This window comes from Metopolophium dirhodum, chromosome 3 (assembly GCF_019925205.1).
Source record: "Metopolophium dirhodum isolate CAU chromosome 3, ASM1992520v1, whole genome shotgun sequence".
NCBI classification, from domain to species: domain Eukaryota; kingdom Metazoa; phylum Arthropoda; class Insecta; order Hemiptera; family Aphididae; genus Metopolophium; species Metopolophium dirhodum.
Window position 1 is genome coordinate 617823 of NC_083562.1, and position 19574 is coordinate 637396.

The window sequence follows — 19574 nt, forward strand, 5'->3', positions numbered from 1 at the left end:
ACTATTACCTATGTGCGTGGTTCTTCAAGTCAACGCACCACTATATGTCAGGTCGTATAGTTTATTCAGTATCCTGCACTTGGTACCTATGTGGTCCAGAGCACGATTTAGCTAAGACTTACATTTTTAAGTGTATATAATAATATATACTTGAACACTCAATAAAGAGGTGGCCAAACTTTAAACAAACATATAACTTTCATTTAAACTTTTCTTTCAAATTGTCAATTTTCAAATATTTGGTTAACGTTTGCTTTGCTCTTTACTGGACGCCCTGTCGCCCTGTACATATGTTTAGTAGGTCTCACGTACCTATACGTGGTTCTACATGTAACCACACTACCACAAATCACAATATATTATGCACTTGGTAAAGTCGCAAGTGGAATATAATATGTACAATGTGTACAAACGTATCAATAATGTATTGATGCGTGGAAAATGGAAGCCCGAATTACTTCCAGTACAACATTTGTAAACGACAATGTGTTGACACATTATGCTTATATCTTGTAATTTTTTTTAAAATTTTATTTCAATAAATTCCAGTGGAGCTCCGAAGCATCGGCCCGTCTAGCAGATCCAGTTGCCGTACGCGCAGAGTGATTCAAAGTCCTTCGGGCTTCCGGTAAATGATTTAATCACACTGATGTTTCAATTTACATACGAGTAAATCTTTGTTTTTTTTTTGCCTTTGGTACTGCGTAAACGACTATTGTCAATTATTGTCATTATCGGACTTTGTGAAAATGGGCCTACGAATTGGACGGTCGTCTGAAGTAAAGCAAATTGTACAAATGAATCATTATAGTTTCGAGTACTTACTAAATGTCAACAGTGTATTTAAACTATCAAAAACTTACATAACAATTAAGTTGATGGAAATAAACTAAATAAATGCCAGTTCAATCTTTTCATGTATAGGGCGAATGCCGAATAGTAATTATGTAAGTCAGCGACCAGCGTCTCAACGTCTCAGTACAGCTAGTGTAAGTATCTCAAAAAGTATTAGTTAGTAGTTAGGTTAGGTACAGTAAGTTAGGTTAGTACAGTAAGTTGAATTCATTTTGGCCGAAAACATTGCATTTAAAAACATTATCGTGTGTATAAAATATTAAAATATAATAAAATACGTTAAATGTACCCACGAATAATATTTTTAAATTACAAAATTGTTTACAATACTTATTGTCATAACTCATAAGTCATAAGTAATAACTAATATACATGTGTGTGTTTGAGTTTTCTTAGACAGCAATAAATAATTTTATGATTTTACAAAATTTCAATGCAACGTACATGTATAATCTTAATAAGTGTACCTATATTTATTTTTAAGGAGCAAAAGTTAGCTAATAGTTGTAGAATTTCAAAGTTAGTGTAATATATCGATGTTATATTAATATTATTCTACCTATTATTCTATTGAAATAAATAAAAATACAAATACACTATTAATACGAAAAAAAGAAACAATATTTTAACCACATAATTTTTATTTTATTTTGAGCCGAAAGAAGTTTTACACAAAATTGTCTGAACTAATGATGGATGACATATATAAAAAAAAAACTTATTTCTGGTGAGCCAAAAGATAAGTAATTTGACGCAAAATGGTCTGAATTAATGCTAATATATAAACAAAAAAAAATTTATGTTTGTTGAGCCGAAAGATAAGGTTTGACGCAAAATGGTCTGAAAATTTAATAATTTTGAACATGAAAAAAATAATAATATAAAAAAAAAAAACACCAGACAAGACACAAAAGCGGGGGGATTGATACGTGATGGCGAGGTGCGTGCAGATGCAAAGGCCACTGGTCACCTCCATACGTTTTCGTGGCCGGTCCCTAAGGCGGACGAGTGTGATCGCTGGCGCGTTTGCTCGCGGGTGACGACCATCGTGACGGCTGGTTGGACCCGACTGCGAAGGCCGCGGGAGCGACATTGGACGACGATTGACGGCGAGCGGCTAGTGCGCGTTGTCATGCGCGTCGACGATGCGCAGGTACTGAAGACGACTGTTGTGACGGCGACGACGAAGACACCAAAGCACTGAGCGAGCGAAGACAGCTATTTGGGGCTGTGGAATCAGCGGCGACCGGAGGCGCGGCCAGGCCGGCGGAATCACCACTGGACGAAAAGGGGAGAGAATCGTCGGACCACGCCACAACGCACCATGGTCCTGATCCACTCCGTGATTTTCGTCCTGGAGTCCCGAGACTCGGCCGACGGGATGACCGCAGGCCGAAAAGGGGAGAGAATCCGCGGACCGCACCGCAACGCAGCGCGGTCCTGATCCTCTCCGTGATTTTCGTCCTGGGGTCCCGTCGGCACAGTGTCTGCCGCGCCGATGGCCCCTCCGCCGTGGAGTCGCGCACCGCCGAACCCTGAAACTTGGATCAGTTTCTGCGGGTCAGGCGATGCAGCGACGTCCGTGTTCCCATAGCTTACCTTAGCTCTATCGCTCACCCATCGTGCTCTGAGATCTCCGCCGCCGCCGCCGTCACGAGTCGCCTTCGTGCAAGCTGCAGCTGTCGTCGAAGTACCGTCGGGGCGGTATCGTTGCCCACGCTGGTCTAGCTAGCCGTCGTATGTCGTCGTCGTCGTCGTCGTCGTCGTCGTCCGTCCATCACTCCTCTCGCGACCTACGCTGCAGGGCCATCGCCGAGCAGCCACAGATGGTGTCGCGTGTCGGCAACCGCGAGCTCGCGACGCCATAGACCACGACCTCGTCTTTCCGCGGGTGGCCGGAAAACGTACAGGGTGACTTACCGCCGTACACCGTAAAGTGCTCTGTCACGTATCAAATCCCCCATGTCGCCGCCGTCTTGTCTGGTGTTCTTCGGTCCGAGGAGGAGGGAGGGGTGGACTGCGGCTTCACTTTCCTCGGAAGCATCCGCACAGCATCAGGCGTGTGACCCGCCTCACACCCTTCCACGTGGTGGCCACTATTCGCCTTGCGCGTCCACGTGGAGGTGTGGGGTCTGCTGGTTTTGGTGCTTCCAATTCAGTTATCCTGACCAGTCCATTTCCATCCCTCTCTTTGCCCTCAGCCGGTGTCTCTATCATCTGTTCCGGAACTGTAACTGCCTCTGCGTCTCCGCTGGCCATAGCCTCCGTTGAGTCTTCGTCGCAGACAGCTTCAACAATCTCACCCAAAAGGGTGTTCACGACGTCATCTGGGTCTTCTTTGTCATTGATATCCTCTGGAACTTCTTTTTCGTCCATAGGCTTTTGATTGTTCTCGTTTTCAATATTCTCTTGATTTTTGTTGTAATCCAAATGCTGCCCTTCGTCGACTTTGACGCAGACAGCTTCGACTATCTCACCCAAAAGGGTGTTCATGACGTCATCTAAGGCTGGGTCTTTCATATCGTTGATGTCCTCTGGGACTTGCTCCTCATCGATTTGCTCTTGATTTTCGTCGACGAAAAATTCGTCAATAAGCCTGTTAATCATCTCCCTCAGGATTGCGTCTATATCGATCTCCGTCGTGGCCATGTTATTTTATTTACAGTGTTTTTTTCCGGTATAGTATGGAACAAGTATATTATAATACTGTTGGAGACAAAATTGTAAGTGAGTTATAAAAAACAATTTCGGTCTAAGCAGTCACCGAAAAATACAAACATTGCCCAGACGACGGTTACGACGTCGTTTATTGCTAGCCAGCGTGAGTACGACCGCGTCGTTTATTTAACGGCTTATTTTCCCAAACATCATTATTATCGATACGTACTTATGCCTACGGGTAGGTACCTATAATATAATATTATTTTAACGAGGATTCGTCTTTCGAATTTTATTTGTGCTCGTCTTATACTTTTAGGTGAAGTCTTTTACATTCACTGGGCGGAACGATGAATGTATCAATTGTTTTACAACGACGTGTGTTTTTTTGCAGAGTACGTGCGTACACGTTTTATAATAGTTCGGTCTTCGAGTTTTTGGCCGATTTCTAATAGCATTTGCATTTAATTGGTACTTTTAAAAGGTGTCAATATATTCTTTGTTATCATTGCTGGTTTTTTCGAACCTATCGATTATCTGCAGTTAGAGAACTTGGATAGTTATTAATAATTTCGTGTGGTATTTATTATTTTTCATGTTTAAATATCTTAATTTATAAATCTAAGAAATGGATCCTAGGTTTGCCGATATTATTTTTCTTCATATCATTATGTCCTTTTGTGCGGTGATCAACAATGTGTATACTAATTAGTCCTTTAAGTATTGTTACGCGAACACCCAAAACAATACACCAATAATACCATAATAATTACGCATATAATAATAATATATTATTTATTTAGCAAACAAATAATTACATTCAACGATACAATATATTACTATAGTAAAATAAATTGTAGTGATAACAACTCTCCTTTAAGCTATAGCTATAGTGTGTGTTGGTGGGTATAATATAAGTCTGAGTGAAGTACACTATATAGTTTTACGCTAAGCGATATTTACAAAAATAAAAATGTTTATCAATCGAAAATATTGTTAAGCCTAATGTTATTATGTATAATAATTAATTTCTTTCTTTCATATTTATATTTTAACATAATTTAACATCAATAAAATATATTAGTTTTTATCTTTAAATATAAAAATACAAAGTTCTTCGTAAATATACCTTTTTTTCTGATAATATTTTCTATACATCTTCAAACTTATAATCTCAAAGTTCTTCGTAAAAATACCTTTTTTTCTGATATATATTATAACAAAGCAGAGACCTGGGGGACCACCCATCCAATTTTTTCATTGGCCGTCTCTTACGCTAGTACAAAAAATCGCCAAACGGGTCTCTGCTTTATAGTTTTAGAAGATTAGAAGATTGGATATCATATAATATATAGATACAATTTAAATTGCAAAGAACCTAAAATTTAAAATTATAATTATATTATACTTAATAATACAATTGTAGATTTGTATATTATTTTACTTGTTCAGGTCTATCAAACTAATTTTTATAAATACAAGAACTATGACGTACCTAAAAGTTATTAAAAAGCAAGTATGAATGTTTCACAAAAATACTTCAAAAAAAGCCAACGGCACGTAGTGTTCCCAAGCGGTCACCCATCCAAGTACTAACTACGCCCGACGTTGCTTAACTTCAGTGATCGGACGAGAACTGGTGTATTCAACGTGGTATGGTCGTTGGCGATAGTCGTTTAGTATTTTATTTTATTTGAATGTAAAATGTATCAACATGATTCATTTTATTCACAAACAAAATTAATTTGGCATTTGGTATCAAAATATATGTTTTAATGTGAAGTGTGAACTTTAAATGAGTACAGTCGTACAGACTTGAGTAAAATACTTTTTCAAAGTATTTCAAATACATATTCCAGATACTTAAAAAAAGTATTCAGAATATGTAATCGAGTTGAATATTTTAATTATCATGAAGTGAACCTAAGCAAATAGGCTTAGCCAATCGTATTTTGCTAATTCCGTATGCATAGGTAACAAAACTGTTATTCTAAGAAATTCAAAATAATAATTAACTCTAACTTGTGTGATTTTCATTAAATTTTAATTTTTTTTTTGAACTATTTTAAAAAATACGATCAACAAAATGGCTATCTTGGAAATTTAAAAAACTTATTTGCCAAAAAAAAATCGAATAATATGCTATTATATCAGAATTTCTACATTTATTACAATAAAAAAAACTTCATTTAAATATATTGATTTTCCACGGAGATCCTATAAGGGTGATACGGGACTTCTGGGACATACTATATTATGTGTATTTAACTGGGTTGTGTAAAATTTCTTGTTATTTCTTTTAATTTATTTTGTGTTTAGCACGTTTTTGAAAACTACCGGAAATGTTTAGTTTAAACCTCTCAAATATAGTCTATTATCAGTCTGCTACCAGAAAATACTCCCAAAGTTATCAGAGTATTTTGTCAATAACTCAAGTTTGTGAATTTTTACCTAATTTTTTTTCTTTCCGATTATTGAAAGCTATTGTGAATTTTTAGTTTTGATCTCCCTAAAGTATAAAGTATTACCTAATAGTATGCTAATATAAGCACTCAGTGAAAATTGCATGTATCTACGGTCATTTGTTTTAGAGTTACACCAAAAACCAAAATCGAATTTTTCAAAAACCGATTTTAAGTAAAAATGTCCGTTTTTTCTAAATTTTTTTTTGTTTTTCCGGTGATTTTAAAAACTACTGTGAATTTTAACCTCCCCAATGCACCAACTTACTTTCCCATCGAACAAGATACTGAAGTTGAAAATCAAAGCACTATTTCAACTACCTACTTATCGAGTACACACTACACACACACTACATACACTACACTACATACACTACATACACACACTAAACATAATAAAAATAAAACACACATTATTGTAAAATGAATATCGCTCCGCTCAGAATCTAAAATGATTGTCACTTTGTTCGTACAGTACAAGAATATTGTTAGTACCTATGCTATTTAATTTTTTTTTTCAATTTTTTGCTTTTCTGGTCTCAGCCACAATAATCGATGCCGAGATGTGTGGCTGTCTTGACTGCCATGCACATACAGCCGGCAACTAGTGCAACATTCTTGGATCTGACTGGAAGGTGATGAATTGGCAACAGTGTAACGGATTGCTGGGAACATCTGAACAGTGCTAAAAAAATTCTTAAAAGTTAAATGTATACCTACTATTGTCTATTAATATTAAAATTCAAATTTTTAATTACTCTGACATCCATTATCACGTTATCCATTTCTTTTAATAAAAATTATTATTTTTAAATTACATTTTTTCCCCTTAATTAAGTATATTTTTTGGTCATTTTTCAAGTTTATTTTTTGGAGCTTTTAGAGCATTTTAGCATTTTTGTGTATTTTAAGTTATCAAAATCCTAACTCTATTCATCACTATTTGGGGCAGTAAAAATTATTCAATTTTCAATTTGAGGGTGAATTTTATTCTGATACCAAATTGCATCTAGTTAGTACTTTCAAGGGGTCAAAAATAAAATATTTTTAGTACTATCGAAAATACATTCAAAATATTCTTGTATATGGGTTTAAAGTTCGAATTGCTAAAATTTGTAAATCATTTTGTAGTTCAGAATTCATAAAATGTATAAATATCTAAGGTTTGAAATTTAATACAAGCTCTCATAAGTAATTCATACTTAAACAAAAGTTATTTAAATACAGATGTTTAAAAATATTAAAGGACAAAGGTAAGTACGCATAAAGCACGTTTTTTTTATACATTTTTTATTTCAAATTTGGAAAAAAAAGATATGTAAGCAGAGCAGAAGAATAAGGACTTAAGTTATTTCGCTGAATAATAACATAGATATAATAGATAGCCACTTAGCCACTAACATCTGAGATCATTAGCCAAGATTATTTTTAGTAGGTATATTACTGTAGGGGAGGGTACGGTTGGTTAGAATATGTTATCTGTGGCATGGATTTGTCACCAAAAAACGCAGGTGGTCACCCATCCGGGAAATAGTGACTTCGTGCTTACACTCAGAACACGTTTTGTGACTAAGGACACCCAGCACGCCACCACAGGTCACATAGTTTAATTTATGCAGTATTATAAACATTTTAATACCTACATCAATCCACGTATAATAACAAGCAGGCATAAAATAAACATAATATAATATATGTTTAAAGAGCCTGCAGTTGATCTGTTTTTTGTTCAAAAACAAGTCTTACAGGAAAAACTTGCGCTTTGTAATGATCCGATATCGAGATTCTATTTTTGAAAGAGCAACACATTTTACAGGGCGCATTGGACTTGGATTTTCAAAATTCTATTTCTAAAACATGTATTATTGTAATATTGTAATATGTAATATGTAATATTTATTTGTTCAGTCAATTTGATTTTTCAACAAAGAAAAACCATTCGGAAAGTAAGAACAAAATAATTTGTTAGCTCAGACAAAAAACTTAAATATTTAATCCGCAGCAGTATAACATGTGTTGCGTCCCAGAGATTACCATTCTCATGTACGTACAATAAGCATTCTAGGTAAGGGGCGGACTGGCTTAGGCGCAAATAAGGGGGACTTTATGGGCTAAGCCCCCAAAAATATCCATAGCCTCCCAAACATTTCCTACATTTTGTTTTAAGCTTATTCAATATTATCTAACTAAGGCTTTAGCCCCCACCCCTAACGCTATATGCGCCTATGCTAAGAACTACAACAAATGTGATGATCAGTACAGCCCAAGTTCTATTTAATTATCAATTTTTAGATTATCATAATATACCTAAATATTTAACCAAGGTATTGAATTAAAGTTTTAAATAAAAACAAAAAATATTTTTTTTCAAATTGATTTTTTTCCATTCGTATAAAATGTAACATACTTGAAGAATAATATAATGAAAAACTAAATGATACAAAAATTATAGATTATATAATATGTGAAATTAATAATTAATCCTTACTAACAACCTGTAATCATCTGCGAACTTATAATAATAACAATCACCAATGTTTTAATTTTAACACAATATTCTCAATAAATAAAATAAAATTGTATTTTTAATATATAAAAATTGAATTACCATATACCTTCAGCTTACAGAGTTATTTAAATTTGTAATTATTGATTTATATCAAATTTAAAATTATTAGTTAATACAAACTTATTTTCATACTTAATAACCTAATTAAAAGGAAATAATCATTGGATATTGTGCAAGTTTTATAGTAACAAAATATTTAAGAGATACAATTGGACATTAAGCTATTTTTATATGTAGACATTTAATTCATTGTATATCAAAATTAAAATATTAATGAATTAAATGGTAATGATGATAATGCTTGCTTGCTTACTAATAATTATAAATTAAATTTATTGTATGCATTTTATAAAAAAAGATTTAGCCAAACCAATAGAATATTTCTAATAAGCAAAACAGAACCACAATAAGTCAGTTGAGTACTATATTTCACCAAGATTTAAAATGTGAACTTTAAAATAAATTTGTAAATTTGTGTAATAATACAAGACAAAAGATTATACTATTGAATATTGAATGTATGTCTTAGATTAAATTAGGAAGTTGGAAAATTGATATTAAATATTTGTCTTCTGTTTTTATAAATATTCCTTAAAATTAACTGTTGCCTTATTATCACATGTATCAACACACTGTTGTAAGGAATATGACAAATAGTAAAATTAGACTAATTTGTGGATAAGATTTTAAACAAATAGTTTTTGGGTTACATCAAAATGTAACTTAAGGATAACACTATGATATAAACTCGGTGTAGCCAGGTTTTATTGAATAAAAAAACAAGACCAATACAATAACAAATCCCTTACATACAATAAATGTTTGATTTAAATATAGAAAACAGGCCCACTGACAAAGAACAAACATAAACATTGAGATGTACTATTTTAACAAATTCCTGTTATGTTGTTGTTATTAATACACATTTTTTTGTTCAATTAAAAATCAAATTTAGAAAATTAATCCCCACAAATATAATGTGAACAATATGATTGTTATAAAAAAAATGCTACCACTATTGATAGAAGAATATTAAACAAGAAGATTTTATTATAATTTTTCTTGATATATGTTTATCCTTGTTTTTCCTGGCTTCGAATTTGAAAAATGTGATAATTAGATTTAAGTGTAGAAACTCTGGAACTAGTTACGCTTGCGGCATTCACGGCTCAAATGTCCCTGTTCACCACAGTTGTAACAGCTTTGTTTGTTACCCTCCGGGCAATCACGAGCCATATGTCCAGAGCCATTGCAGTTACGACAAAGGGCCGAATAGTTTCCAGAACCACCATTTCTAAAACAAAATTATTATAAATCAATAAATATAATCTACTGCTACAAATACACAGAATAAAACATAAATAAAAAATGCTTATTAAGAATTCAATGTCAAATGTAATAATAATAAAGTAAGGCTGACGTTATTTTTGATGTACTGGTATTACCGGTAAAAAATATAGTTATCTGCTAATTTAGAATACTGGTATACCGTGAATCAGTAATTACCGTTGTTACCGAAAATACCATGCCACAGTAATTATTGAAAATACTGTACACCTACATTTATTATTCATTATTTTTATATAATCGTAATGATATAATATAATAGTTAACAGTCATATCCTAAGTTGGAAACTTGGAAATACTAATACATTTGCCAAGGTTATGGTATTTATGATAATTATACAGAGGTACAAATCGTACAATATTTGCAGTAATTATCGAGGTACAGTATTTTCGATAGTTACCAAAAATACTGTACAACCGGGAACACCGTAGATACTGGTATCAAAATTTTAAAATACTTTTTGCAGGATTATTAGGCAATGTGATCTGTTGCTGAATATTGTTAAGGAGCACAAACATCACAAAAAATTATTTTCATTAAATTATTGTAGTTAGAACTATTAAAAACAATTAGGTCAAAATGTGAAAATATTATTGAAGGAAGTTATAGGGTATTTAAAATGGCTAGGTGACGTCTTTGGCCGCGCTCAATATAACTGTCTATCTTATACATGCAAAAGTTACTCACTTCACATAAGATTTAGCAATCTAAAAATTGTATTATTGATGTTTGGTTTAGGTATAAATATGACTTTTGATCCTAAAGTGTCAGAATTTCAATAAAACATTTAGTTTTTTGAAATATTAAAAACACTACTCTGCTCAGAATAAGAGTGCACGGGGTATCGGACAAGGTATGGTTCTATTTTGCGCATTCGTCTCCCACTCCACATACTTTTGCCATGACAATGCCGCCTTGCTGAATACGTGAGGGCGGTGCATTCTTATTCAGAATATAATAGAATGAAAATGGCTGGTTATGCCATATTGTGTTGCTGTTACAGACGCATACGTAATAAAAATACAATTTTAAATATTTCAAAACAACTTAACACTTTAGACAAATTCTGGTCTTACTGACATCTTTAGTGCATAAAAAGACATCACATACGTACAACAGAAATTCAAAAATTTACAATAAAGGTAAGTTAATTATTCTGTGAAGCAAGCAGCTTTTACATGTATGAGATAGGCAGTTACAGCAAGCCTAACCCATTACGTCAGGTGTCTTAATTCAATTCTTAATTTAATTTAACTCATTGAATAATGTGAGTAGAAACGTTAAACCTATACCATTTTATTTAAATTGAACATTCTTTCAAATTAAAAAAAAAAAACATAAATTGTATCATTGATTATAAATCCTATAAATCGCTCACTAGCCCGTATTTACGCGACGCAAAATATTGATGAAAAATGGATGTGGTCGTTATGGAGCGCTGTCGTCGTAGTAAGAAACTAATAGACGACGACAGCGCTCCATAACGGCCACATCCATTTTTCATCAATATTTTGCGTCGCGTAAATACGGGCCAGTGAGAGATCTATAATATTTATAATCAATGATCTTATGTTTTGTTTTTCTTTAAGGAATGAGTTTACCTATAATAAATTATTTCAAAAACTTTAATTGATTTTCAGTTTATTATTTTTATTTAGTGATTTTGATAAACAAAATGATTACTCAATAAATCATTATTCCAAAACTGGTAGTTTATGATAATTACCTGCTTTCCATGCAGTCTCTGGAGAAATGTCCAATCTTGTTACAGTTGTAACAAGTAGAACTGCTACCACCACCGCCCATGCCGCCGCCGCCCATGCCACCACCTGATCCACGGTCTGCACGTTCATCTGGGCATTCACGAGCCAAATGTCCTGTTTTACGACAGTTGTAACATGATGGTTCACTAGCAGATTGAGAACAGTCACGAGCTATATGACCAACGCCATCGCATCTAAAATTGTAATAATAAATTATTGTATAATTAATTTAAATTTCAATAATTAAAAATACACAATATGTACATGTTTGACAAAAAAACTGGTTTTAATAAAAACAATCTTTAAGAATGATTCTTCTTTTTATTTTTACTTTCTTGATTTTTAATCAAGTATGATAGTTGAAATGAAGTCTTAATTTTGAAAACTTCAAGAATTTGTGTTAAATAGGAAAATAATAAAAATGTAACTTAGTAATGATGAGTAGGTGGATAATTTAGCTAGCTTTAATATAAAATATTAATGAGAGATATTTGATATCACACCCAAGCGGTATAACCGCTTGAATCATAAAAACGTTGGCGTGAACAGTCCCAAAATTTCTATTTTTTAACATTTCTCATTAACTAGCTAGAAAGTTGGTTGATAACTCATTAAACAGGGATTATCAGTAGATACTAAATATGAAATTAAAATTTATCACAGAAAAAAAAAGTTATTTTTTGCTAGATTTTTATTGACAGTATAAACAATAAGTAAGCACATGTTTAAAAATGCCTGTTTAACAATAATTGACTTATTAAGCAGACTAAAATAATTCAAACTGTATTTTAATACTTTTCATAACTTACTATAAAATGATTTGTTTCCAAACTAACGCTTATTTATGTTTGAACATACTTTTTTTACATTATGTTGTAAGTCATTAATTATTTTCTATATTTGAAATTTGAAATAATAAAAATGTTATTGAGACTCAAAAATGTATCATAATACAAAATTGTTTAATATGGTCAATAAATATAATATCTAAAATGAATTTGAATTATAAACTTGGTTAGGTTAGGTTAACTACTGAACCAATCGGCACCAAATTGTTTACACAATTCCTTAAAACTCGGGGAGAAACTCAATATTTTGGTTAAAAATTATTAAAAATAATTCATTTTAGATTCTAAGCAGTGATGAGAATGTATTGATTTTACAATGCTTTTTTAATTTTTGATATCACTTTTTCTAGTAGAAAAATTCTCTAATCATCAACTTCATGTGGAGATTTCTAGTAGTAAATTGGAATTAATTGGTACCAAAAAGTATTTGCTCAGTTTTCAAAAAATTCGCTCAAAATTGTGTTTCATCTTATACATTATATTATTTATCATTGAACTCTACTCCTACCGTACAGCAGAGTGGTTACCTACTCTTCCCCCTTTAAAAGATAATAAAGAAGTAAAAAAATAATTACAATAGAAATATTCTTAACATTACAATAATTATAAGTCTGGCTTATAAATTTAAGATTTACAGTTATATTGATTACATTTATTATAATATTGTTATTAACATCAGACAATGCTGACAGATTTTTAAAATACTATAGCAAAATCGAATGTCTAACAAATTTGCTTTCATACAACTTAATACTTAGTTAGGCATTTATATGAACAAAACTGTATTATAAAGTACCAAACAAAAAGTAGGTAAAATTTACATTATTAGAAAAAAACCAATACAATGTAAAACTAAAAGTTATATAATCAACATACAACAATAGAAATAATATTAAACCTTAAACACCTGATTGAATACACACCCATTATATAGAATATGACCACATAACCTCAATTATGAAATGCAATATAATAAATATGAAAACAGATGGAAACTTTTCTATATTATATGTATATAATAAGCATTAGTCTATGATATATTTATTAGATGAACAATAATTTCCAAACCAAAAAAATCAATATAAGCATAAGTGGATCAAATTATTAACTAATAGTAAGCATCTAGTCTGAATCTAGTAATAATTCAACCAAGAAAAATACTAATACAGAAATATGTATTGATCAACTTCCCTACACTTTGGAATAGATGTATCACAATACTACGATGATTCAGTTATTTTCCATTGAGATTCATAGTCATTGATATGAAATTGCACAATAATGTGTAGATGTGAAGGGGCAAAAAATGGGTAAATCATAGATTAAGCTGTCACAGAGAACCATAAATATGTAAAATAATATTACCTGTAACATCTGTCTTTGTCCTTGCAGTCACGGGCAATATGACCACTGCGGTTGCACTTGTAACAATTTGTTTCACGATCACTGCTTCCGCCACCAATTCCGCCGCGTTCACCGCCTCCTCTGCCGCCTCTGCTGAATGTTGCACTGCTCACAGAACCACTGTCACGGCAATCCCTGGCAAAATGACCAGACCGGTTGCACCGATAGCACATAACTCCAGCACTCATGACTAGTGGAAAACAAAACAAAACTTTAATAAATTATTTTTGCAAACTACTGCAAATTACTGCTGGGACAACAAAAAAAAGGCAACTGAAATTTCAACATATGTGATATGGGGTAATGCTTAACGAGTCACAATTCGGGCAGACTAACAACCGTGACGGGAAAATAGAAAATGAAAATCTAATGGAAATCCATGTGGAACACCGACTCTATAGTGGCATGCCTCTCACTACGAGGCGGTTCGGCCATTTTCGGTCATTACAAATAACTCAACAGTTGCCGTCACGGCCGTCGTACCGTTCAAAGGCGATCAACAAACGAAAGACGAGCATAATTACCTGTATTTGGTCGGTTATTCGTAAAAAACAAACGAAAAAAATGTAAAAAATTTCGATTTTTAAAAAACGTGAAAAGAACGCTGGCAGACACCGGGTTGAAAAGAAAGAATATTTCGTCAACGAACAAGTATCATAAGAAAAAAAAAAAAAAAGGAAGAGAAACGTGATTTTTACGGCAGGCCAGTGTGACCGGTTTCGGGGATTTTTCGCGTACGCCAAAGACGATAGAGTTTTTCACGCGAGCCGGCCGGTTTAAAAACGTTTGATTATACCCATGCACACAATGAAAATGTTATGTAATACCATATTCACGATAAACAATAAACGATAATATATCGTCCTACCGTATAAACTATCGTGTCTGCGCTTAACGACCTGAATACCTGTAGAGAACTATATTGTGATCCGCAACAATCGCTTAGGTATCGATTTTTATCGATAAATTATCGAAAGAATTCTGGACCCGCGAACCGGCTGGTTTTAAAAAGTTTGTTTATACTCACGCACGCATTAAAATGTTATATAATACGATGTACACGATAAACCGTCCAATCGTAAAAAATATCGTTTATCGTGTCTGCGCTTAACGACCTGAACGAGCCGATCACGTCCCGTACTGTGTGAGTCGCGATATAATCGCGTAGGTAACGATTTTTATCGACATAATTCTAAGCTCGCAATCGTCGTCCTCTTGACGACTCGGAAAAAGATCTCCTTTTAATTGATATTAAAATTGTGGTTTTAAATCCCATTCGACGGTTGGCGAGATTTGGTAATATTCAAATAATCGACTCGAACAGATCTTTTAGTCGCGTATTGGCATGTATAGTATTAGAATTAGGTTTCGGTACCTATACAATATAGTACTATACTCTGTCGAATCTGTGTACCTTCTCTAGTATTACCTACATCTACGATATACCGACACTGGACAGGTATTTGTATAATATTATGTTCGACGTCATTGAATAACGGTTTTATCGACTGTACGATGCCTCGATTGTGTGACGTGACGAAGAAATTATTAGGTATTCAATTATTGTGACTTCTATACTGTCGATGAGTCAGTAGTCACAATAGTATTACATTATTACCTATATTATACCTATCATGATAGTGTAAAACTGTAGTATTATAATATTATAAAACTACTGAACAGTAGCGTAGCAAACTTCATTAACTTATGAGGCACAATAATTTATATTAGTAATTATAAATACTTATATAAATAATTACGTATTTACTTAAATGGTAACTGAGAATGATTGGCTTAATCTTAGTGTGTACTTAATAAATTATTTACTATATGTGAAATGCCCCTGTCTCCAGAACACCACCACCTTTTAAGCTGAGGCACGTGCCTCAAATAAAGTCCTTCGTCACGTCACTGCTAATGAACATCCCAGCTATGTGTATAACCGTAATAACAATTACACATTGGATAGTAATTATATATTTTTTACGTAGGGACACCTGCAAGTGTGTGAGACAAAATCATAAATATTGTACTGCATAAAAGTGTCGCAGTGAAAATAAACTAAAATGGGTTATTTACAGCTGCTACAGCTAGTAATGATACAATTTAAAAAGAACAATACATCCAAGTAGGTAGTTGGTTTGCGGATGATTGCCAATTGCAATATTGATGTTCCTACAATCCTACCCAGCCTAATCTGCATGCATAATTTTTAGAGTCAAGCCATAATTATTTAACGAATAGGTACAACAGACGCGGTATAAGTTACCTATATATTATAGATTTTATTTAAAATCCAAATTTTTTAAAAATCCCTGTGTTATGTAGAAAATTAATTAGTTAAGAGAAAATTTGCTAATGTATCTGAAAAAAAAAGTTTTTGTTTAAAATATAATATAAAACATATTATTAATAATGCTATAAATAAAATGTATAAAAAATGTTGCTTATTTTTTTTGTATTTATTCACCAAAATAGGAACCTACCTACATATTTTCCGTTATTATTGCAATAAAGTCGATTCCGTAATGGTAATAAAATATTTTTAATTTTAGATTATGAGCGAAGCGATGAATGTATTGATTTTACAATAATGTGTGTTTTTTTTTAATTTTTAATTTTTTTAATTTTTTTTTATTTTTGTGTCTGTCATCACTTTTTAGGACAGTAAAAGTGCTTGGATATTCTTCAACAGTAACTTTTCTGATAGGAAAGTGAATCTAGTTGGTACTTTGGGGGGGTCAAAAGTAAAGTAGTTTTCAAAAGCGACGTGAAAAACAAAAAAAAAATTAAGGAAAAACGGGAATTTTTACGCAAAATCTGTTTTCGAGAAAATCGATTTTGGTTTTTGGTGTAATTCTAAAACAAAAGACCGTGGGGACATGAAATTTTGACTGAATGTTTATATTAGGATTTTCTATACACCATTAAATTTTGAAAATATTTTGACTCTTTTTGAGCTGCTTACGGACATTGTCAGTTTTCAATTTTTAAATATCAATACAATTTTATCTGTTGAGTAAAAATGCTTGAAAATTTAATAGAAGGCTCCTAGGTTATTGTTTCAAAGGCAGATGAAAAAAATTAAAAATCCTTAGTCACAGTTTTTATTTATAAGCATTTAAAGTTCAAATTTTGACAAAATACGGAAAAATCACGAAATTTAGCAAATTATTTTGAGTTGAGAATTCATAAAAGTTTTTCTTTTTAAATCTAAGATTTTAAAATGTAATATAAGATTACTCATAAGTTTGTCTACCTTTATCAAAAAAAAATGTCTACAAGAAACTTAAGATAAATTTTTATGAGCGTCTGAAATTTATATTTTTCAACATTTGATATTCACTCGATTTCTCATGTAACAATTTTCTTATTTTATTGTAATTAAAAAACGAATGACTGTAGATACTTGAAAATTTCAATGAATGTTTATATTAGCATTTTCTATACATCATAAAATGTTGAAATTATTTTCACTTATTTTGAGCTGTTTACGGACATTGTCAGTTTTCAATTTTTTTAGTTTTTTTTCTATAAATATCAATAAAAATTTTTTTGGTGGGTAAAAAAGCGTGAAAATTTAATATAAGGCTCCTGATATATCGTTCTAATAGCAGTTGAAAAATATTAAAAATACATATGCACAATTTTATTGGTCATTTTTATAAGTATTTAAAGTTCAAATTATGACATTTAAAATTTAATTATTATTTTGTATAGTTAAAAATGTATAAAATGTTTAACTTTTATGGCTAAGGATTGAAAATTTAAAACAAGGCTCCACGTAAATAGGTTATATATAAATTACTTTATTCACAATAATATCATCAAATATACTTGGTAATATCATAGGCTGACTGACCGTTTTCGCTCAGAATCGTTTTTCTTATACAATGATATTATATCATTGAATTCAAATTTAACACCATCCATTACAGTGACCCACTTGTAACCTACTGTACAGCAGAGCGACATCCACTTATCCACCTTTTTTTATTTAGTAATTATTATTAATTAAAATTTACAATATCAGTTAATATAACATAAAATACGTTTTTTTATGACTGCTACTACGTAGAATAACTATTCTAATATTACCTATATAGTAAGTATAATGAAAACATTTTTGATTGGTGGATAAATAATGATACTTCATACACTTAACTAGGTACCTACCTAGTTTACTTGTTTTTCATTATCTTCATTAGTCTTCATCTTTCAATTTTCATATTAATATATTATTAATAGGCAATAGCCAATAGATATAGGTAATATTACAAAACTGTAAGGATAAATATATATAAGTGTTGTTCGTTATAATTGATAAAAGTAGAAACAATTTTTATTTTATAATATAAAGGAAATGTTATATTGTTGTTGACGTATTGGGTATTATTAAAATATATTTGTGTAGGTCCTAACCGTGTGTCGTACAAGACTATATTATAAAAGTGTAAAAGTGCATAAGGGTGTAATCAATATTCGTATCGACATAATATACTATTATATTTTAATTTTACAAATTGCTAATTGATAAATTTTATCTGTATGTAACACGCACTAAAATATACACTAGGTATATCTTAAATATTAATATTTTTTAATATTTTGTAACCAATGTTTTAATAAATTTCAACGTTAATATTTTTTAATTTTAGTTATAGTGGTATACTTGCAACTTGCAATTTGCATAATACATTTTCTCGTAAACCCATTACTCAAACAAATATTTATACTGTTTAATAGTAGTGTCGGCGAGTCAAATAATTTCCCTGAAGAAATAATCATAAATAATTTAGTAATTTATAACTTATTAAAATGTGACTAAGTTACTACAGTTGTAAATTTCCTACCTTCTATATTGTAACTCTATAGGTAGGTCGTAGCATTTAACCGTAGGTAGGTACACAATTTTAGTGTAACTATTTACTTTTAACTTACCAGTTACAACTAATCAATCAAGTAACTTTCCCAATATAATGCAATACAATTTACCTGGTGCACACAAGACACAACACTGTGGGGGCACGATTTCAATGAAAAAACTGAGTATACAGAAACACTTGAAACCCCCAATCCCTAGTCCAATAAGTACATGTTTAATAAATGTCTTTGTACTGTACATATTGAGGAGAAAGTTGAATCGCGAGATCGATGTATGTACCCACAGCTCAGTAAGCTGACACTGCAAGAAATGCCCAACCTTTCAACAGAATTAACAAAATTAATTTAACAGTGTAAACAATCAGATTTAATTATTCTTCTTCTGACTTCATTTAATAAATTTCATAAATGAAAATATTTTTCATCTAAATTAGTCTTTTTATCTTTTAGAGTTCTAACTTCTAGGACAGCATATACTTTATCTGCAGTCCTTCCGTTAAGAATCCACGTTGATACATATATAGTCATAGCTAACTGGCCTGACTGCTGAGTTAAATGTTGAGACATATTAATGTCAATAGTCTATACGACTATGCGTTGTTAGTGACTTATTACGAATATCTGTAATATATCTTACTTCGTAGTTTAATAGTTTTGTAAAAAAACACCCGAATAAAGTACTGCCCCATGCGTCCTAGACTGAAAAAAATAGGGGGACCAACACTAGAATATCTAAACATTTTGTTGGGGTGAGGTCCCCCTGCACAACCTCTTCAACCATCC

General features: G+C 31.9%; 1 protein-coding gene and 1 non-coding gene across 2 annotated transcripts; both read right to left on the reverse strand.

Moving 5' to 3' along the window:
• Nucleotides 1–5061: 5061 nt before the first annotated feature.
• Nucleotides 5062–5180, reverse strand: LOC132942218 (5S ribosomal RNA). The gene has a single exon (XR_009664237.1). It is a non-coding gene; the product is annotated as a 5S ribosomal RNA (ribosomal RNA).
• A 4107-nt stretch (nucleotides 5181–9287) lies between these two features.
• On the reverse strand, nucleotides 9288–14592 carry LOC132941010 (CCHC-type zinc finger nucleic acid binding protein-like). The gene is made up of 4 exons (XM_061008856.1): nucleotides 14432–14592; nucleotides 13869–14097; nucleotides 11619–11849; nucleotides 9288–9838 (listed from the first exon to the last, which is right to left on the reverse strand). Exons 2-4 carry the CDS (start codon nucleotides 14093–14095, stop codon nucleotides 9688–9690), a joined length of 609 nt encoding a protein of 202 aa, XP_060864839.1. The 5' UTR covers nucleotides 14096–14097; nucleotides 14432–14592; the 3' UTR covers nucleotides 9288–9687.
• Between the last annotated feature and the right edge of the window lie 4982 nt (nucleotides 14593–19574).

What these genes read in the sequence shown, in the direction of transcription:
- LOC132941010 (XM_061008856.1), bottom strand. Translation starts at nt 14,095, where the DNA reads ATGAGTGCTGGAGTTATGTGCTATCGGTGCAACCGGTCTGGTCATTTT. An exon ending in GACAAAGACAGATGTTACAG is followed by an intron (nt 11,850 to 13,868) that starts GTAATATTATTT and finishes TTACAATTTTAG; the next exon opens with ATGCGATGGCGTTGGTCATA. An exon ending in AGAGACTGCATGGAAAGCAG is followed by an intron (nt 9,839 to 11,618) that starts GTAATTATCATA and finishes ATTTTGTTTTAG; the next exon opens with AAATGGTGGTTCTGGAAACT.